The sequence below is a fragment of the Stegostoma tigrinum genome, chromosome 23 (genome assembly GCF_030684315.1).
Source record: "Stegostoma tigrinum isolate sSteTig4 chromosome 23, sSteTig4.hap1, whole genome shotgun sequence".
Classification (NCBI taxonomy): domain Eukaryota; kingdom Metazoa; phylum Chordata; class Chondrichthyes; order Orectolobiformes; family Stegostomatidae; genus Stegostoma; species Stegostoma tigrinum.
In genome coordinates, this window is record NC_081376.1 from 18362333 (window position 1) to 18384943 (window position 22611).

At 41.6% G+C, this 22611-nt stretch overlaps 3 protein-coding genes across 9 annotated transcripts in view; 1 reads left to right on the forward strand and 2 right to left on the reverse strand.

Annotated features, from left to right (window-relative positions):
* Positions 1-22611, forward strand: part of mettl4 (methyltransferase 4, N6-adenosine) — a 49577-nt gene that overhangs the window by 18663 nt on the left and 8303 nt on the right. For 2 of the 6 annotated variants that reach the window (XM_059653935.1, XM_059653936.1), the window contains exon 3: positions 22073-22356. The exons of the other annotated variants lie outside the window; for them this stretch is intronic. The gene's annotated coding sequence lies outside the window, so the exon portion shown is untranslated. The remainder of the gene's footprint in view (positions 1-22072; positions 22357-22611) is intronic. 6 annotated transcript variants of the gene reach the window in all.
* On the reverse strand, positions 1760-16801 carry mafk (v-maf avian musculoaponeurotic fibrosarcoma oncogene homolog K). 2 transcript variants are annotated; one of them, XM_048552070.2, is made up of 4 exons: positions 16698-16777; positions 10044-10068; positions 4350-4425; positions 1760-2964 (listed from the first exon to the last, which is right to left on the reverse strand). In XM_048552070.2, the coding sequence occupies exons 3-4, from the start codon at positions 4383-4385 to the stop codon at positions 2578-2580; spliced, it is 423 nt and encodes a 140-aa protein (XP_048408027.1). In that variant the 5' UTR covers positions 4386-4425; positions 10044-10068; positions 16698-16777; the 3' UTR covers positions 1760-2577. The 2 variants fall into 2 exon arrangements, with proteins under 2 accessions (XP_048408027.1, XP_048408026.1); XM_048552069.2 differs by lacking the exon at positions 10044-10068 and having other exon boundaries at positions 16698-16801.
* Positions 16725-22611, reverse strand: part of tmem184a (transmembrane protein 184a) — a 59420-nt gene continuing 53533 nt past the window's right edge. Inside the window, exon 10 of the mRNA XM_059653943.1 lies at positions 16725-16836. Within this exon, the coding sequence (XP_059509926.1) occupies positions 16827-16836 (10 nt within the window). The 3' untranslated portion in view covers positions 16725-16826. The remainder of the gene's footprint in view (positions 16837-22611) is intronic.

The following is a 22611-nucleotide window of genomic DNA, read 5'->3' on the forward strand; positions in this document are numbered from 1 at the left end:
TTCATTAGTCAGAGCTTGGAGTATTAAAAACTGGTAAGTCATGTTGCAGCTGCATTTAGTAGGGCTACTTTGGAATTATTCGTACACTTCTAGTCACACTACTGGAAGGATATGGAGGCTTTGGAGAGGTACAGAAACAATTTGCCAGGATGTTGGCTGGCTTGGATGGCATTAGCTGTGAAGAGAGATTAGACAAACTTGTTTTATCCTCCACACATTAAAGTCAGAGGCTGAGGAAGCGACCCAATAGAAATTTACAAAATTATGAGAAGCACAAATAGAATGGATAGTCAGTCTTTTTTTGCTAGAGTAGCAACGTAATGACTAGGTGACATAGTTTGAAGGTAAATGCAGTAAGATTAAATGAGATGCAAGAAAGTTTTTTTTTTAAAAACTGAGGTTTGTAATTGCCTGGAGTGAGCTGCCAGAAGTGATGATAGATGCAGATCCAGTAGCAATGTTTAAGAGACATCTTGACAGATGCATGATTAGGCAGGGAACAGAGACAGAAGCTTTTTAAGTTTAGAAAGACCATGTGTCTTGGTGGGTCTGAAGGGCCTTTTCTCGTGCTGTACTAAGCTCTTCATTCTAAGAACTCTGGCTCTGAATGAAATATCATAGCATTCTATTCGGCAGGTTTTGTTAGTGGTACCTCCCACTCTCAGCAATAGGTTAAAGCAGCAAGTCCCAAGTCTCCCTCAGCTGCAACAAGAATTGAACCTGCACTGTTAGGATAATTCTGTTTTACACACTAGCCGTTTAGTCAGCTGCTTAGAGAAAAGCTCTCCTGGCACTAATTCAAAGAACAGCATTCTGGTTCTCCCCAGTACCCTCCTATTTATTCCTCAACCAACATCACACCCATGGCAATTAGTGGAAACTTGCTGTGTGCAAGCTTACTGCTCCATTTTCTACATCAGTACCGCACTGGAAATAACTTAGTTGTTAGTACATTTCTTTCAACATAATCCTCTTCTGAAGCCCCAGGGGATATTTTATGATAAAAGCATTGAAAGTTGTTGTGAGGGCAAAACACAGAAGAAATGTATGCTGCACTTGAGATGTATGTGCCCTGATAATAACCAAGCCCCGTCCAATGGTAGCGAATAAATCGGCATGAACCAAACAAGAGGTTGACTAGCATAGTGGATGCAGCCAAATTAGTTTGAGCCTGAATGATGAAGAGAAAGCACACACAACGTGCAGTCAGTTTCCTTTCTCGAAACTTGAATGTTTAGATTACCATTTTGGTAAAGTGTGCTGATGAGCTAGAAGCAGCACCAGTTTCTGCTCACTTTGCACTTTTGGGAGGAGGGTGTGATGGGGAAAAAGATGATTAATTTTGTGCACATGTTCATAATTTACAGATTGTTATATACTTGTGATAGCTTATAGAATACTGACATTTGATTACCAGCACACCATCCCCATTACGGTCACTGGCACTCAGGAAACTAAAGGATTTTAATTGGAATTGCTTCCTTTTTAACAAAACTGGTTCAATTACACATTGCCAGTGGCAGCTCTGGGTGCAAATAATGTTTGTCCCAAAATGTCCCTTTGTTCCCCTTCCACTTTCCAATTCTCCCATCACCACCGAATATGTCAATGCCACCCTTTTCAGGAAAAGCCTTCCATGATTCAGGCTCAAGCCTTGGGCAGCATCCTCAGGACATACTCATTCGACGCGGCCACTCTATCCAACACAGTCGATCTTCACACAAGTTTACAAAGAATCATATCGACTCGAGTTCAGAGCTAAATAAAAAATATATCTTTTGTTTTATGCAGCTTGCCAAAGGACAATTGTACACATTGCTCTACATTTTGTTTGAGAAAGACAGGACAGCAAAAATAAAATGTTTGAAAGACAGACATTCAGTACTCAAAAAGTTTTCAAAAGGTATACTCCTAAGTCTTTGTTGGGTGTGGATTACTTTCCCATTCAATACTTGAACAGTTGTTGAGACCAGGAGAATTAACCACGGCAAGTTACATTGGAACATAAAGGAGCAGGAATAGGCTATTCGGCCCTTTGAGCTTGTTCCACCATTCAATACAATTATGGCTGATCTGGTTCTGGTCTCATCATGCTTCCAGAGTCTGAACAGTACACAGATTTCAGTTATGGATGTCTTTCTTTTCAGCTTTCAGGCAAATTAACTCTGAAACAGTGCCTCTTGCACACTGGGATATTGGGTGTGAATCTGGGGTTCAGATCTAGGCCCGGCTTCAAGACACTTTTTCACCCACCCCACAAGTTTTTTTTAAAAGTTTCAGATTTGCAGGTTTTCGCAAGCTTGAGGGCTCATTTTGAAGTCCTAGCTTTATAATGTTCAGGAGATGCCCTAGTTGAATGGTGAATATCTCACCATTAGATACAATCTCAAGAAGGTGAGTTGATTAAGGGCATTCCCTCACATAGAGCAGGTCATTCAGATCAATTCAATTAGCTCATGCCTCATGTCTATCTTAGCTTCAACTACCTATCTTGGTTCCATAACCCATCAATGCCCTTGCCCAACCCTTCAGCTGAAAGTTCCAATGGAAGACTAGAAAGACAGAAGTGCCAAGGACCTAAGAGTCAGATGACTTGACAATGGTGATGACACTGGTGGTTGGAGTGGGGCCCTTGGCCATAGTCCGAGCATAGTTCTGGAGGGCTTCGTACTTGCACCGCAGACCATCGAGTTCCAATCTCATGTTGGCATTCTCTCTGGTCAGCTTTGCCACCTCCTGCTGGAGGTCAGCCCTCTGTCGCTGCAACTCCTCTTTTTGCGTCACACGTTTGACCCGGCAGCTGGCTGCGTAACCTCGGTTCTTCAGTGTCCGCCTACGCTGCTTCAGCTGAATAATCTCCTCTTTGCTCAAGCCTCGCAGGTGTTGGTTCAGCTCTCGGACTGTCATGGAGACCAACTCCTGGTCACTGAGTGTCAAGGCATTTTCACCGACCTCCTTCTTAACCTGTAATCAGAAAATACTTTCAACTTGTTGTCTTTCCTTCCCTAACCTGTCTGCTCACTAGCGCTCTCAAGCACTATCTTTTAGGAAACTTGACTTCTCACCAATAAAGAACTCTGCTCAGTCTGCACCTGAAAACATCACCAACAGTACACCAGGGCTGCAGAATGTACTGTCTGCAAATTATGATCCCTACTGATAGTTATATCGAACAAGTCTAATCCCAGAGGGAGACCTGGCTGACAAATTTACATTTTTTTCCATTTTGTTTATACTGGCGGTCACTACCTGTACATACTCTCAAGAGGCTTCTTGACGCTTCATTAGGCTACTTTAAATAGAATGTCATTAACTGAAAGCCAAAACAAGAGCTATGTTACGCGATATAACTAATTTACCCCAACAATGTTACAGACACTGAGACCTCAGTGAAGATTCCAACCCAACCACCGCACCCCGAATGCTAAAGCTTCTAGCTCAGTTGGCATGGATGTAATTGGATTTTACAGACTTCTTCTAACTGACCTCTAAGCACCTTCAGAGAAAATCTGTGCATTTTCATACATTCAGCTTTCTGAATGTTTCTGGCCAGCTTCCATACTGGAGTAAACACAGGCAGACTAACTTACTGACATTGTAGATGCTTCGATCTCAACTGCTGCATCTCTAGAGACCTTGTTGCTGTGAAAAAGTCCACTTTTCTTTCTTTTTATTACTTTGAATGGTTAAACCCCAGCTTGACTACAGAGCTGTAAACACTGACTAAAAATGCACGTATAAGCAAACCTGAGATTTCCTGGCAGCAAAAAATCCTAAATTCATTAATAAAGCTAAAACTGTGTCCTTCCCCTCCACCTTCTAAACTAAGACAATACAGAAGTACAAATCAGACTTAAAGCTGACATCATTCCTTCATTTAATTCCATCTCATTCCCAAATAACAATAGATTGTGGAGCTCCATCATTCAAGACATACTGCAGCAATTCACCAAAGCTTTTCAACACCCCCTAAATACATGATGATAGGTATGAGAACATCATATGCCATGTGCTGCAATGCCAAACACTAACACTGTGTGTTTGGGGTGGTTTGCTGCCTTCATCCATTTGCTTTGAGTAGGCTCAGGGTTCACAGAGGTTGAGGAATACCCTGTTGAGGCTCTTGTCTGAATCAATTACAAATTTAATGCATTATAGCAGGTTACATTGGTAGACATTTATAGCTAAAATGTTGGGGTACAGGGAGCATTTTGAAAATCTGTTGCAGCCCACTGAAATATTTAGGAATGGAATTATACAGTCAAACAAGCAGGTTCCTGAGAAGGAGCAAAAACTACTGAGCCATTGAAGAGTAGCAAATAAGACAAACATTTTTTAAAAAAACTCACCTTTGTTGCTTTGCTTCCTTTGGGATTAGCCGTCATTACCCCAGCAACATCAGAGATTAGAGAGACAGAAGTACACCTGCAAACACCACAAAATAAGAAGCATAAACGATCATTTCAGTCTTTCATCATTAAAACAAAAGTGAGCAGGGAGTGGTTCTTGTGGTGCAATTCTTATGTCCCAACCTCCGAGCCAGGAGGCCTGGATTCAAGTCTCACTTGTTCCACAGGGGTGTAAAACCCATCTCTGTACAGGCCGATTTGGAAATATGTGAAACAAAATCGGCATCTTCCTTTCCATCAGAGAACTGTGCTGGTACACCTTTCATTGCTGAGGTAGCCTATATAGCTCAACCATCTCAGCAAACTTACTGATATCCCTTCAGATTTACAAGTTTTTCAATAAACAGCCAGAGTTTTCCATTGTACACATTAATTAGAGACTATGCAGGATCTTCCAAATAAAAAAGAAGTCACCTCAGGAACGTCCAAGCCTCAATGGCCCCATTGAGACAGCCACTTACAGCTGGGTCACCAGTCTTTCAATTGGCCTTGACAACTTAGACCAGAACAGCATCTCGGACAAAGCAGCCCACTCTAAACATTTACTCCTTCTGTACTAGTACCTCCTGGCTGCAATGTGTATTCGTATGATGCACTACAACTCATATCTACTCCCAACCCTGTGATCTTTAGCCTTCATAGGGTTGACAGTAGCATGAGGATGGGAACAACAGCATCTTCAAATCACAAATCCCTCTGTTTGGTCACACAATCAATCATTCTGTCAAAGCAACTGGGACAAAACTTCCCAACTAAGAGTACTGTGGGACTACTTTCCCCATTTGTAGGAGTTCATCAACCAGCAAAGTCAGCAATGCCACATCCTAAAGTAAATTACTTTGAAAGGTGCGTGTCTACGGTCCTGATTATTACCCAATGAAGCTCAGTATTGTATAGAGCTGCTGGGTAAGGAAGGGATTGGGATTGGCTAAGCAAGGGCAGAGAGGACCGGAAGCCCCTCTGTAGCTGTACCCAGGCTGAGACAATGACATGGACGAAAATACTGTGTCCCATGGGGAGCATGTGCCCATCTTCCCACTCCAATGTCGATGCCCAATTTCATGACAAGACCAGACTGTGACAAAGAGAACTTTCAAGTATATAGCACTTTTCAGAAACTCCGGATATCCCACAGCACTTTACCATTGCCATAAAGGAAATATTGCTCACTGGGAGTGTTTACCTTATTTAATTGGCTACCGTGCAATAATGATCAGATCATTTGCTTTAATTGCACTGGCTGATAGGCAATTAAATGTTCAGGACTCAAGGACAAATTTCCCTGCTTTTTCTTTGAAGTATAGCATCGTGGGATCTTTTACATGCACTGGTGAAGGCAGATACAGCCTCAATTTAATATCATCCCAAGAACAATGCGACACTTCAACACTGCAGGAAGCAACAGTCTAGAGTTTATGTTTAAGTACCTTTAGTGGGAAATGCATCCAGATCCAATCACTCCCAAGCAGGTCCTATTACTGCCAAAGTCCTAGTGCTGTGGAGGTCCCTTCTGGGGACTACCTGCCCCAAATTGAATCTTCATTGGGTTTCTAAGCCTCTGCAAGAACGTAATACTAAATTAACCCACATCACAGCCGAAAATGGGAATGTTTTCACTCCCCAAAATAGTATGGAGCATGATAATTTATAAATTGCACCATCCCTCACTATTTTTAAACTGTATTGGATAGAACTAGCAGCTCCCTCTGGCTGTTTTGTTGGGGTGTCGGGGTGATTGCTTTGTTTGCCCAGCATAAAATGCCAAAGCTCAAACCATTTGCTTGTAGATGATTAGATTAAAGGATCAGGAAAACCAAAAGAGAGAGACATTTAAAGCAAGTTCCCCCACCCAAATACCCTCAAAAAGAAAGAATGGAAAAAATGAGACTACAAATAAACAAGAACTGCATTTAAAATGGAAGTGGTAGACGAGTGGGAGTGAGCATTTGGTGGTGTTACATGTGAGGCACGTTGTAACTAAGCCCCCCCCCCCCCCCCCAACTTATTTACATACAAACTTTACAGCAATAGACCACATCCTGGAGATCAGTGATTGTGTACACCCAAACAAACCTTTCCACACAGACTGCAACATGCCTTCCATTTTAAATGCATGACTGTCTTTGCTGCTTTGCATTATGGCTGTGGCAAATGTCACTTGAGCAAATGATAAAGCTTCCCACCTTCCCTGCAGCCCTTACCCTGCTCATACCATCGCAGACCAAGAGTTACACAAGCTTTGTATCCTGAAGCCTTGATCAATTCAGAACCGTTCGATACCAAGCACTTCCTCTCTGCTGGATCTCCGTGTTGGTGAATACATTGATAACCCAAAGTCAGAGAAAATGATCTGGAAGATCCAACTTTGATTCCCACTATTTGCTAAAGCCAGCAATAACAACTCACATTTACAAAGCACCTTCAATGGACCTTTAAAATCTTCTACTTTTCATGCTCAATCTAAATCATTCAATCTATAATCAAGTAGTTAAACTGACCTAGCAACAAGTTTTGGAATACAACACCGTAAGCAGAAACAAGGTAGAGAGCATTCTAGCATCCAAATCAAAGGCTTTGGATTCAAGTCCCACTCCAGGAACATGTGCTTAAGATCTTAATTGAGATTCCAGTGCAGAAATGAGAAGGTGCTACACTGTCAGGGGTGCTGCCCTTCAACTGAAGTGTTAAATTTACACCCTGTAAAGTCACCATAGTCCTAACAGGCCAGAGGGCTGTTCTTTTATTAGAGACAGATGTCTGGTGGTGGTCTAACCTGTGTTTCAGCCCACCTCAAGCAAAGGGAGAGGTTAGGAAGGAGAGAACTTCACGGTATCCTCAGCCAATGTGGGAACTGAGCCCACGCTGTTGTCATTACTCTGCATTGCAAATCAGCCATGCCAATTTAGCTAACCGAAACACCCTATACATTCCCATAGGTGGATAGAACAGATCTCTTTCGCTCTTGTGCTTTCTACATTACAACAATAGCTATGACTGTGAAGTTCTTTGGCAGCTCTTGAGTGTGAATGTTGTTTTAATAATGAGATGTTTCCTTTTTGATGCCAATCATTGAAATTCAAACAAATAAACTTCCAAGTTGTCTATCTTCACTGTGAGCTTGGTTCTTTTACATTTTCAGAACCGTTATATAACTATTAGCATTACAACAACCCCTGAAGAACCAGGTATTCTCGCCTCTAAAGTAATTCTTTCACCTGATCATTTAATTAATTCTTCAAAAACAGAAAAATAAAGAATAATTCTATTAAAGTTGGTCAAATACAACTGCTCAGTGAATTTGACCTGGTTTTCTAATTGGCCCTGTTTTGTCAAATACTCGACTGTTCTTGATTTAATGGTTTCCAAGAGATTGGCCATATGAGGATTAGAATAACTGATGGTCAGTTACCTAGTTGTGCCCCTCTCCTTTCCTTGAGAAGAGAGAATCCATACGTCAGCATATCTGGAACAAATGGGTATAACCTTAAAATTAGAGCTTAATCATGGTGGGGTGTGGTGGCGAAGTCAGGAAGCACTCCAATGCACAGAGTACTGGAAATCTGTCCAAAAATGCTGCTGAGCCTAGGGATTAACTGAAAATTTCCAAACTGAGATGAATAAAGCCGGTGTGTATACTGCATCCACTGTACCCGGTGTGGCATCCTCTACATTGGGGAAACCGAGCAGAGGCTTGGGGACCGCTTTGCAGAACACCTCCGCTCGGTTCGCAATAAACAACTGCACCTCCCAGTCGCAAACCATTTCCACTCCCCCTCCCATTCTTTAGATGACATGTCCATCATGGGCCTCCTGCAGTGCCACAATGATGCCACCTGAAGGTTGCAGGAACAGCAACTCATATTCTGCTTGGGAACCCTGCAGCCCAATGATATCAATGTGGACTTGACCAGCTTCAAAATCTCCCCTTCCCCTACCGCATCCCAAAACCAGCCCAGTTCGTCCCCTCCCCCCACTGCATCCCAAAACCAGTCCAACCTGTCTCTGCCTCCCTAACCTGTTCTTCCTCTCACCCATCCCTTCCTCCCACCCCAAGCCGCACCTCCATCTCCTACCTACTAACCTCATTCCACCTCCTTGACCTGTCTGTCTTCCCTGGACTGACCTATCCCCTCCCTACCTATACTCTCGTCTCCACCTATCTTCTTTTCTCTCCATCTTTGGTCCGCCCTCCCCCCCCTCTCTCCCCTTATTTATTCCAGAGCCCTCTCCCCATCCCCCTCTCTGATGAAGGGTCTAGGCCCGAAACGTCAGCTTTTGTGCTCCTGAGATGCTGCTTGGCCTGCTGTGTTCGTCCAGCCTCACATTTCATTATCTTGAATAAAGCTGGGTATTGCTGGGGGGGAAAAAAAAAGGGACACATTGAGGTTCTTTTTCTCTCTTGCATTCATCAGAACAGACAAAAATTCCAAATTTCAAAAGGAACAAAAGCTTACTGTGCATGAGAAAAGGGTGCTGACTGGTTGGCCAGTGGATTCTGATTGGTTTAGGTGTATTCATGGAGAACACACCATAGTAGCGTTGTCTCTAGTTGTTATTTAATTAAACAGAGCCTAGTCATTTGCTTTCTGTTTGCAGAATACAGGGTCTTACCCCAAAAGGATTTTGTAACATTTATGTCAAGGAGGGTAAATGGATTCTCTAAGAGATGTAGGAGCGGAGGTAGCCCATTCAGCACAACCTGTCTGCTCAGCCATTCGATGAAATCAGGCCTGATCTAATGATCCTCAGCTCCAATTTCTTTCTATTTCTCGACAACTGTTGATACCATTACCTTTTCAGCCTTGAATACACATAACAACCAAACCTCGTCAGCCCTCTGGTGAAGAATTCAACAGATTCACTACTTCAGAAAAGAAATTCCTCCTCACTCTCTCTGTCTTAAATGGGAGATGTCTGACCCAGAGGGGATGCCCTCTGGTTTTCTCTTATGGGAGTGTAGGACAAGTCTATCAGCATCAACCCTGTCAAACCTCTTAAGAATCTCATAGGTTTTATAAAGGTCTCCTCTTATTGCTCTAAATGCTAATAAATATAAAGGTCAACTTATACGACCTCTCCTTTATAAAGAAGATCCCCCCCATACCCAGAAACAACCTAGAGAACCTTCTCAGGACTTCCTCCAATGCCAGTATAACTTTGCTTTGATAAAGAAACCAAAATTGTTCCGATTAATGTCTTGTGTGATTTTAGCAAAAAAACTTTACTATTTTGTACTCCATTTCCTTTGAAATGAAGGCGTTTGAAATCAGCTCCATTTACCTGCTGGTATGCATGGGGTTACAGCTATAGAGAATCCCCCTCCAAAAACACACACTTCATCTAACATTGTGTTTGAGCTGTATGAGTTCACACAGATACATGGGACCATCTGACTCAATCTCAGCAGATGCACTCATGCAGAGAAGTGGACTAGACCATGTATTAGATGACAAGACATAGAACATATAGCATAGGAACAAACAGGAACAATTTATGCTGTAATTGCTTCCAAAACTACTTCATCTCATATTACGTACAATCCATCTGCTATATTTAATTTCCTCCATATCTGTTTAACTAATTGCCCTGTAGGGGCTGATCTGTTTCCAGGTAAATGATTTTTGAAATGCTTACCAGATATGAAGAGAGGAGATGTGTTCTGCCAGAAGTTGCATGAGGGAAAGAAAGAAAGAAACCTATGAAACCACACACACACACACACACACACACACACACATATAATCCGGTCCAGCTAGAGCAACCAATTTGCTAGTATTTAAACCACAGCATAGACTCCCTGAAAATGCAGAATGCAATTTTATTTATGCAGTGTCTTGCCTGCCAGACCAGACTGAGGGGTTCTGAGGCAACTCTTGCCCCACCTCTCAAAGCCACTTTTACTGTGTTTGTTTCTTTGCTGTCCATCCCAAACATCCCTCAGAAACCCCAGGGAGGGAATCCAATGGTCACCCTGGAAATAACAATTGTTGTAATGTGCCACTATTGTAAGGATTTTGAGGGAGCAACCTGATCCTCAATGCAGCACACTATAGGAATTGTTAAAAAAATTCAGTGAATACAAGAAAGTTGGTCCATCCTCATCTGACAAACGTTTAGATAGACTGGGGGTGTTTTCTCTTAAAAAAAAGAGAAGTCCAAGACTAGATATAATTGTGCATAAAGCATGAATCAAATACAAAAGCTGGTATTCATTTCAAGTTAAATGGGCAAAGGCGCACAGACTAGTCAAGTAAAGAAAAAGGCTCAAGCTGGGATCAGGATGCATTCTGCTGAAAGAGTGAAGCTTCCACTGATTTAAAGCCGAGATGTGAAAGAACCTATCCTCAGGGAGAAGAGTGAGTGTTAGAAATTCTGTCAGGCTGCTAAAAGGTGAGAGAGCGAGAGAGAGATGAAGTGGATATGGAGGAATTTAAATACATGGATGAGACTTAAAATGGACCTGCTGCTGGGCAGGGAGCCATGTATATCAAGGAACACAGGTCAGATACAATTGATGTTGAAAGGAAACAAGAATGCCTCAATCCACAGCAAGCTAAACATTCCACATGAATGTAGAAATACAGGCAAGCCTAAATGAACCCCATCGTATCAGAACCATGAGTTACCCTATAGGCATGCTCCAGAAGAACCAACATTCTATTCTGGGTTTAGGGTGGCTGCTGACTTCAATCATCCTACATGTTACATTCTTATGAAGCTACACCTCAACTCCCATTTGTGTTTCACAATGTTTTAATACTAGGTCCTTTGCTGTCTGCAGTATACGTCAATGATTTGGGTCAACATTCAAGAGGTATGATTAGGAAGTTTGCAGATGATAGAAAAAAAAGTGGCCAAGTGAAGAAGTAAACTGAAGCCTGTAGGAGGACACCAATGAACTGGTTAAGTGGATAGATAAGTGGGATTTAGAACTGAATCCTGAGGGGTGTACATTAATACCACTTGCAAAGGCAAAACAAGTATAAGATTAGTAGGTTACTGAGAAGTAAAGAAGACCAGAGGAAATTCGGAGTACATATTCACAGATCCACAAAGATAACAGAACAAGTAGCTAAGGAAACAAACAAGGCACTTTCTTTGCTGAGGCCCAGAGCATATAGAAATGGGAGGTTATGCAAGAACAGTTTAAAAACACGTGAGGCCAGCTTTAAACTACTGTGTAAAATTCTGTCCATCCCATGATAGAAAGGATAGGAATATGTCCAGAGGGGGAAGGTTCCCAAGCATGTTGCTGCAGATTGAACTTATCCTCTGACAAACGTTTAGATAGACTTGGGGTGTTTTCTCTTAAAAAAGAGAAGTCCAAGACTAGATATAATTGTGCATAAAATTAGGAAGAGTCTAGATAGAGTGATCAGAAAGGATCACTTTCCTTTGGCGGAGAGGTTATAGAATTAAAGGTAACTTGTTTAAGGATTAAAGAGGAGTGGAGTAAATCTAGGTGATGGTAGTCTGGAACTCTGTCTGAAGAGGGTGGAGAAGCAGAAGTCCCTCAACATATTTTAAACATACTTGCATTGCACTTATATAGGACCTTCCACAAATGCAGAATGTTACATAGTGCTTTACAGCCAATTAAATAATTGTGAAATGTAGTCACAGTTGTCAACGTAGAAATTTGTGTACAGTAAACTTCCACAAACTGTGTTGCTGAGATGTCAAATACTTCAGAGCTATAAACCCAAGAGACGGTAGGCCAATTAAATTGGAAAGAACTGCTCAGCCAGCACAGAAATAGTCGTCAACTGGTCTCCTTATGTACTGTAGATGTTTATGCTTGGGCTTAAAAATCAGGCAATACTGCTAGGTTCTCATCGTGCAGGATGCCAGAAAGACCCTAACATTTCAACTCAAAGTCAATGGTGTCCGATTGTTGAAATGTTAAGCTGCTGTGATGCTTCAGTTGCATATGTTCTGTGATGGTAATACTAATAGTTGATTGCGGCTAGAGTGCAGAAGTTAACACTCTATGCTGAGTCAGTAAATAATGGGCTCAAATGCCATTGCAAGGACTTGAGCACATCTGGGTTCACATTCCAGACAAGTACGGAGAAAATGTTGCACTGTCAGAAGTATCAAATTTCAGATAAAGCTTTAAAACCAGGAATCCATCTGCCTTGTAGATAGATGCAAGATGTCCCACAGCACCGAGAGTTCTCTCTGGTGCCTTTGGCATTTTCCCCTCGGGATTTTCAAAAATCCCTTGCCAGTAAATGAAGTACTTCTATTAAATATATAGCTATGGTTGTAATGTGGGAAATGCAGCAACCAATTCTCACATGGCAAGCTCCCACAAGCATCAGACTTATTTTTAATAATTTGATTGATGAATAAACATTGGCCAGTGTTGTCACTAGCATTTAAAGTACATTGTTCCAATCTTTGCGACCTCTTACAACCTTCCAAAGAGTGGGAAGTCCAATAAGATGATTCTGAGATATATTGGAACCTTTAGAACAGAGGATATGTCCTAATACATCCAAATGATAAAGAGACAAAGAACAAGGACAGTTCAAGCAAGAAAATTTCAATCTCGTCCTTACCAAGTTTTGATATTTGCTTGTAAAGCTGCTTTAACGTAGAAACAAACGCAAGAAAGTGGGGAGGAGAATGTAAAATATTTATTAAAGGGATAGAAGAATGAACATGATAGGTGATAATGACTAACAGCTTGTTTGGAGTGATGGGGTTCAAGATGATTTACAAAAAGGTGGGAATTTCGATAGATTAGGACCGAAGCAGCAAAAGATTGGACCAATGATGGCGTGACGAGTAGGCTACCCAGCATACCACACACAGTGGAGGATTAAGGGTCTCAGGAGCCTGTAAAGAACTGGAAGATGATATTGTAGAGGCATTTGAATACATAACAAGACGCTTATACATTGAGGGTCTAGGAGAAAATAAGGCCAGTGTTAGTCAGGGGAAAGGAGATAATCAAACAGGACTTGCTGACAGACATTTGAAGGTTTATATCAGATGAACAATATTGAGAAAAGCAATAACAAGCTTTCGTTTTATGGAAAGTAAGAGTATATTGGTATGGAAGGGGCAGGTGTGCCTTGCATTCCATGTTGGGGAACTAAGGATTACAGCTGTTCGTACGGGGCCAGAAGAGATTTGATCAAGATTGAAATAAATGAGTCAGACAGCATTAGAGGAGAGAAATGGAGTTTGAGTTTCAGTTGATTACCATTCATCAAGTACAATGGAAGGCCATCAACTCAAAATGTTAACTCTATTTCACTGCACAGATGTTGCGAGACCTGCTGAGTATTTTCAGAATTTGCTTTTATTTCAGATTTCTGGCATCCACAGTATTTTACTTTTATATCAGAATAGGATGTGCTGAAGTCACAAAGTAATTTGAAGACATGGCAGAGGATGTGCAATGAAGAAATGCCTCTTGTCTCATCAAATCCATCAGATAATGGAAAGATCCAGGTGAAGAAAACTTGTCCGCCTGGAAAAACTTAATAATCCTATTATAATATTTAATGTTTTCATGGTTTCTGCTTTCTCTTGCATTCAACTTCCTTGAGTAGTGAACAATAGGATCAATTATTCACAGTGAATCCATGTTAAGTGCTATAAAACTAACAGCACCCAAAAACACTGCAGATGCTGGAAATCTGAAATATAAACAAAGTGGTGGGGATATAAACTAGCAGATCTGGACTGTGTTGAGAGAAAGAGAGTTAACTTTTCCACATCTTGAATGACTTTTTCAGTATGCCAAGTGCTGCAAGTATCAGACTTAAATTAACAGTCAATTACAGTAATGAACTGTATCGGCTGAGGAGAGATTTTCCTATTAATACTGATTCAGCCAAATAATAATGCTCAACGATTTAAAGATTGAAATAAAATGATGTTATTATGTTCTCCATTAATCTTTCACTGTCACGTTGAATCTACAACAGAGAAACTGGCCATTTGGCCAAAGACTCCAGACAAGTCACTCACACTCCCTTTTCAGCAGAGCCTTTTATTCCTTTCCCCTTTGTGCCTTTTTCTAGCTTCACTTTTGCTGCAACTATTCTGTATAGTAGTATGTTCCAAATTCTTTCAGGTTTCCTCCGACTTCATCTTATATTGTACATAGGAACAAGAATAGGTGTTAACTGGCAAATAACAACAAAAACAGGGAAGGGCTAAACTTTGACCCTAATCATTACTAAGGTTTGTAACCTAGAGACATGGACACAATAACATTTAACATCTCACAGGCAAAAGACACCACCTGATGCCTGCATGTGTATGTAAACGGTCAGAATATTAAAGGCTAATACTTCTCATTAAACAGATCTCTTCTTTAATAACATTTGTAAAGAAATACATGAAAATCCTTCTGACAGATTCACAATACTGGTGCAATTAGACACCAAACCACATAATTCATCAACCCACACACCCACAACATTCTCCTAAAGTGGCATAGCTGAGCAATGAGTCATTGTTTACAGCACAGTAACTGCACAAAGTCAGAAGTCCAACTGTAGACATAGAACATATATTCACCCAGCATATATTTAAATGTATCAAAAAACTATGCATTGGCACTAATCACGACTCAGATACGGGTGTATTATAAACTCAGCCATTTCTAGAGTTACTGACTATGCTGATAGAATTGAGATTGCAGAAAGCACCAGAACAAAGTGATGAGTCATCATGTTTACCAAGGATTTAGCTTACTCAGATACTGCATGTATGCTGGATTAGAGTCAGACCACAAATATGCATTACCAACAGCAGAAAGCAAATAAATTGAAAGTTGACCACTGTTAACATTGTACATTATTGCATTTTGTTTTTGACTTTGAAGGGGTTTAGATGCAAAATGCAGATAAATGATAGATCAGTTTAGAGCTATAGAGCCATACAGTACGAAAACAGACACTTTGGTGAAACCATTCATGAAACCATTATCCCAAAATAAACTAGTTCCACCTGCCTGCACTTGGCCCGTATCCCTCCAAACCTTTTTTTATTCATGCACTTATCTAAATCTCTTTTAAACGGTACCCATACATATAAACGTCTGTAGATATTTCAGGTTATTTAACTAATAGGCTTGGATAAGCTGCCCTCCATGAACTTAGTTCCTTCTAGATCTGGAATGTGATTTGTTCCTGCTCAGAGAATGACAAGTGCAAAGAACAGACCAATCAGAAAGTCAGGACTCACAATACATTCTTGAATATAGGCCATAATCAGAAGCCACAAATATAAAAAGTCTGAAATTGATGATAATTTTCTTTTACACAGTATCATAGAATCCAACATTCTTGTCCAATACCCAGTTTCTCTCCTCATGCCAGTCTCTTTCACAGTATCCCGAACACTGGGGTCACTTTCAGCGTTCAGTCGCCTAATACCATCTTTCTCTCAGAATATTCATTCTCTGTCCTGAAACCTGCTCCCTTACGGTTTCTGCCAAAGTCTCCCAATGCCTATTTTCTTTCCCAGTGCTCACTCTCTCCCGTTGCTCACACCTAGTGCCCTTGTTCTGTGCCTATGCTTTATTTATAAGGGTGGCTCAGTGGTTAGCACTCCTGCCTCGTCGTGGTAAGGACCCAGGTGCAAATCTACCCTCTAACCACCTTCTACTTGTGTCTGGGTGGGTTTCCTCTGGGTGCTCAAGTTTCCTCCCACAGTCACAAAAGATGTGTAGGTTAGGCCATTGGTTGGATAAGGTAAGCTGCTCTTTGGAGGATCAGTGTGGACTCAATGGGCCAAGTGACCTGCTTTCCACTCTGTTGGAATCTAATGATATCCCAGTCTTTCAATGCCTGTTCATTGGACCTTGTGCTGTCTGTTTCAGAACCTCTCTCTGAGTCATACGTTCTCTGTCTCTCTCCCTGTTCCCCCCAGAGCTCTCACACTCTCTCTTCCTAGTGCCAGTGCTTTCTGTCTGGGTCTATTTCTCTTTCCCAGTGCCCATTATACACTCACTCTATCTTTCTCTCTCTCCCAGTGCCTATGCTGTATTATCCTTCTCACTCTCTCCGTATTTCTCCCGGTGTCCAGTCTCTCTTGTGCTCACCCTCCCCGTACTCCCTATCGCTTTGTCTCTGCCTTTTGACTATTTTCCCACGGCCTATCCTCAGCCAGTGCCCACCATCTTCCAGTATCCATGCTATTTCGCAGTATTTCAATGCCCGCAGTCTCTCCCAGTTACTGATTATGAATAATTGATTACAGCAGGACAAACACGTAGATGAAGAAGCAGGCCCCTCGCCGGCCGGCAGTCCGCGCCCCTACCTGTTGGGAACGCGCTGTCTCTCCTTCTCTCGGTGCGGTCCCTCACTCACTCACAGAAGCCAGTTCCGGGAGCGCTGACGTCACCCGCTGTTTGCCCATGTGACTTCATTCATGAACATTCCGGCAACGTCACAGGGACCTCAGGTGGCGGGAAAACGAAAATAATCCCCAAAGGAAAGAAATACTGAATATAAAGTTCATATCAAATACTTAATTTAAGTTATATAATTATTACTCAGTCCAAATGCTAAAATACTACGTTTAAAATATAGAATATAAAAATGTATGAGCAATATAAATCTATTACATAAAATTTTTAAGTAATTGATATGTGAAGCTGAGTATAACTTATATGCAGGCTGCTAGGTGAAACACAGTATTGAATATAAGTTATATACAGTGTGCCATATGTAAATTCTTTATTCAATTCTGAATATAAATGAGTCTTTCACATAAAATTGGAAAAATTGTGTGCAGAAAATCAAAGATGTTAACCTAGATTCTTTGTACAGCAGGCAGAAGGTAGAATTCTCTGGCACAAAGCAAATTTGAAGCAAATTTCGTAAATTATTTTGGAAGAATGAGTTCATTGAAGAGAAATGCTAAAGGCTACCACAAATGTATAGTGGAGTGGCGTCAGACTGGATGGGTCATGTGGTAGGTGAAGATAAACACCAGATCTGAAGCCGTGCTATAAGTTGTATAAGTTTTTTGGATACTTAAACAGTGATGGTATCTTTAAATGAATGAATGGTAAATCCATCTTCTCTAGCTACTTTAAGGGTGGCCACTCGATTCAAGTCACAGCTGACATTAAACTTCATGGGAAGTTTAGTCAACCCTCTGATGTAATGTATAAGGAAGATGGGTGGTACATAAAAGGGCATAAGAAGTAGTCAAATTGGCACTTAAACCCCCATGGTTCACTGACATCCTTCACTTACCATGCTCATTGGGCCTAATTGAAGATATTACTGCAGTCACCAACAGAGCTGATTTTTTTAAACGATCAGAAACCTATATATTTCCGACTCAGAGGTGTTAGTGTTACAACCAAACAACAATGATTGTTTAACAAAAAGTGTCCTCTTTGTAGGTTACGTGGAACAATCCCTCTTCCGTACCTACACTGGCCCTAAACCCCACCTCTTCCTCCGTTACATTGATGACTGTATCGGTGCCACCTCCTGCTCCCAAGAGGAGCTTGAACAGTTCATCCACTTCAAAAACACCTTCCACCCCAATCTCAAGTTCACCTGGATCATCTCTAACACATCCCTCACCTTCCTGGACCTCTCTGTCTCCATCTCAGGCAATCATCTAGAAACTGACATCCATTTCAAGCCCACAGCTACCCAGAATACACCTCCTCCCACCCACACTCCTGCAAAAATTCCATCCCCTATTCCCAATTCCTTCGCCTCCACCGCATCTGCTCCCAGGATGAGGCATTCCACTCCCACACATCCCAGATGTCCGACTTCTTCAAGGACCGCAACACCCCCCCAAGTGGTCAAGAATGCCCTCGACTGTGTTTCCCGCAACTCGTCCCTCACAGCCCGTACCCGCCATAACCGCGAAAAGAGAATCCCCTTTGTCCTCACATACCACCCCACCAACCTCCGGATCCAACTCGTCATCCTCCGACACTTCTGCCATCTACAATCCGACCCCACCACCAAAGATACTTTTCTATCCCCACCCTTGTCTGCTTTCCAGAGAGACCACTCTCTCCGGGACTGCCCTGTCCGCTGCACACTCCCCTTCAAGCCCACCACACCCAGCACTTTCCCCTGCCACTGCAGGAAGTGCTACACTTGCCCCTACACCTTCCCCTCACCCATATCCTAGGGCCCAAGAAGACTTTACACAACGAGCAGATGTTCACCTGCACATCTTCCAGTGTGGTATACTGTATCCACTGCACCCGGTGTGGCTACCTCTAAATCGGGGAAACCAAGCGGAGGCTTGGGATCATTTTGCAGAACACCTACGCTTGGTTCACAATAAACAACTGCACCTCCCAGTCACGAACCATTTCAACTCCCCCTCCCATTCCTTAGACGACATGTCCATCCTGGGCCTCCTGCCGTGCCATGATGATGCACCCGAAGGTTGCAGGAACAGCAACTCATATTCCGCTTGGGAACCCAGAAGCCCAATGGTATCAATGTGGACTTCACAAGCTTCAAAATCTCCCCTCCCCCCACTGCATCCCAAAACCAGCCCAGCCCGTCCTCGCCTCCCTAACCTGTTCTTCCTCTCACCTATCCCCTCCTCCGACTTCAAGCTGCACCTCCATTTCCTACCTACTAACATCATCCGGCCCCCTTGACCTGTCCATCCTCCCCAGACTGACCTATCCCCTCCCTACCTCCCCACCTAAACTAACTTCTACAGGCTCCATCCCCGCCCCTTTAACTTGTCTGTCTCCTCTCCACCTATCTTCTCCTCTATCCATCTTCGATCCGCCTCCCCCTCTCTCACTATTTATTTTAAAACCCTTCTCCCCATCCTCCTTTTCTGATGAAGGGTCTAGGCCCAAAACGTCAGCTTTTGTGCTCCTCTGATGCTGCTTGGCCTGCTGTGTTCATCCAGCTCTACACCTTGTTAACCCGTACAGGCACATTTTCCATTATGGAGTCAGTTAACACTGATCAGGAGAATGCCTGTCCACCAGCTATAAAGAACATAACAGGATTGTGATGAAATAAAAACCAATAGTCAGATTGGTGCAGCTGTGATAACACTCAAATAGCTCACCACCACAAAGGCAGAACAACCCACTTGATTAGCACCTCAGCCACCACCGTAAGTGTTCATTCTCTTCACTACTGAGACACAGTGGTAGCAGAATATACCATCTACAAGAAGCACTGTAGTTACTGATGAGATTCGAAAAGGCTGGTTTCCCAGAGTAAGAAACAGTTCACTACTGTGCTGTCTGGAAGATTGTAAATGACACAGAACACATAAAGATTAGAGCCTAGACTACACTGGATACACACAATAAACGAAATGTGGACTGAAAAAGCAAGCACAATGTAATCTTACAACCAGTTTACAACCAGGATTATGAAATAGGTGAAGAATGAAAGCTAGAGAAATCTTACTGAGCTCTGTCCCCAAAAGCCCATCCACCCATGACATCATGATCTCCATCACAGAGAGTAAGCAGTGTTGTGAAGTTGGGTAGAGTACTTGTGGATCAGGAAGCAGGAAGTTAGAATTTCGTGTTTGTAAAATGCTAATGGTGGTGGGAAAGCATTGTGTGGTCCCTTTAAAAGATGATCTGCAATTTGAACCAGGCACTTACATACCAAAAACCAATCAAATTTAAATCTAATGGTTTTGATAACATAGGACCAATCCTATTGTAAAAAATATTGATATGTCATCAAGGGTATAAAAAGAAGGGGGCAATTGGACAAAGTAGCAGAGCTAACTGCCAGAGTTAATAGTTATCAGCTCTCAACAGAGTCTCTCACAGACTCTTCTAGATAATAGAGAAAGCACATCTAAATAACAAAGGTACTTACAGCACAACTTGTGAATATTCTTGACCAAAGAATTTACGGAGAAGGCATAGAGCATTCCAGAAGAAATGTAACCTGGCTGTAATTTTGAGAGATTAAATTCTGTTATTTTTAATATAAAAAGAACATGTATTTATTGGGAGAGCGTACGATTAGAATCTTGTTTCATTTGGGAATAGTTAAGTCGTGAAAGGGAGTTTATTCAGTTTGTTAATAGTTTAGTTAATTTGTTTATTGTTAAATAAACAAATAAATTATTACTTGTTGATGGTAAAGTGACTGTCAGGGATTTATTTTATTTAACCAGTAGAAGTTGTGGAAAGGCAGGTTACACTGCTTTTGACATTCCTTTTACAGATTATACAGCAAGGCACCTCTTTGAGGGTTTTAGTTCTCAGAGCAGGGAGTAAACCTACATTTTATAACAGGAGGCAGGTCTTGAATCCAGCAGAACAGGGATTGAACCCTGTGCTATTAACGCCAGCCTGATCCTCTCCAACCAACTGAGCCAACAAGTCTCCCAAGGAGTTCAAGTTGCTGTGGTAGCATATACTTTTACATGCACATCGTATCCTGGAGCTATGGACAGTGATGGTAGAAGCTTCAATTTTATTTCATCACGTGAATATCACCTTCGCATACTGCCTATCATTGGCATATGTTGAAAGGATTTATTGGCTGTGTTATGAATACACTATTCCTAGCTTTCAAATGCTGGAGTGGTATTTGGACCTGTAGCCTCAGTCTGAAATGTATTACTGTGTACCACAAGACTTTTCACAACCTTAAGATATTGCAAAATGCTGTACATCTAAGCAAGTCCTTTTCAAGGAACAAAATCAGAAATTGCTAATTTGGGTCCTGTGACCCTTCTTCAGAACTCAATTCTATATATGGCTATACTCATCACACATTTGACCAATAGTTTGGAAATGCCTCATTTAGTGATGAAATCACTTGCTCAAAATAGTAAATCGTAAAAGCTGTGCAAACCAACATTTTATGAGATCTAGGTGTCATCAGAGCCTGCCCTTAGACCTAATTCTGTCCTTCCTCCAGTGCTGTCCCAGTCTTCCCCCACCGATGGGCCTGCCTGTATTCTATAAAGGAATATTTATCACAAGATTTCTCATTTACATTAAGCTTTTGATTGGGATCATTTATGGCATGAATTGTCTGAATCACAAAAAGACAATATAATAATAAAAATTAAATACACATATTAAAGCAACAAAATCAGGTTTATGTCGAATGGTAGCTGGAAAATTAATTCTGAGTTCAATTCAGAGGTGAAATTATGGACTTAAATTTGGCATATAAATTCAAGTTGCATAAATAAATGAAAATTAAATTGGTACCTTTGAAACTTGTAGACATAATCTGTAGATAATATCTATTTTCAATAAACATAGAGAAAAGGTACCACAGAAAGCACAGTTTCAAAATTAAAACAACATGAGTTGTTCGGCATTGAAGAGGGACACCCATCCCAGACTTGGTCTCATGGTCCTAGCATTATTTAAGTTTATTCTGAACAATCAATTACCCTGAATATAGGATACATTGCAATCAGTTTACCTGGAATAAATTCTTACAAATAGCACATAGTCTGTTTTCAGTGCTGGCCGATGGACAAGCACATGCCAGGTCAAGGGGAGAAATCTTTGCTCTTTTTTGAACTACTATCATGGGAGTTTATTTTATGCCCATCTAAGACGGACAATGGAGTATAAACCAAAACTATTGAAACACTCAGGGTCTGGCAGCACCTGTGGAGCAAGAAAAAAAATTAACGTTTCAAAACTTGTTTTTTTTTGTTTGTTTCTGTTTTTGTTTCAGATTTCCAGTATTTTGCTTTTGTGATGCAGCCTTGGTTTAACATTGCACCCAAAGGCAGCACCTACAGACCATCAATACTACATTTGAGTGTCAACCATGCTTTTGTGCTCAGATCTCTGGAGTGGATGTGTTCCTCCGTCTTGGAGTTGAGGAAGGGATATGGCAGGAAGGTCTTTGAGACCAATCAGTAGGCTTGTTTGAACTAATTACTGTTCATAAAAATTCCTATGTCATTGTGCATCATTTTACTCCATTGCAACTCAAAGGCATGTACTATAATCAAGGTAAGTGGCATAGTATTTATTGGACTGAAACACTACTTGTCGTAAATAGAAGTAACAAAGCAACAGATTTACCAATTACAATGTACTTCTCGCCTGAGTAATTGAGACATATAGCGCAGGAAGGTGAGAGACGCTAGTCTGACTCTGTGCAGTGTTAATCAGTCTTGGTGATAACACTGGTGAGAGGGTGGTTGGTGCACTTGTTAGTCAGAGGGAAGAAATTAGATTCTTTCTTTTGATCAATTTCCACCAATC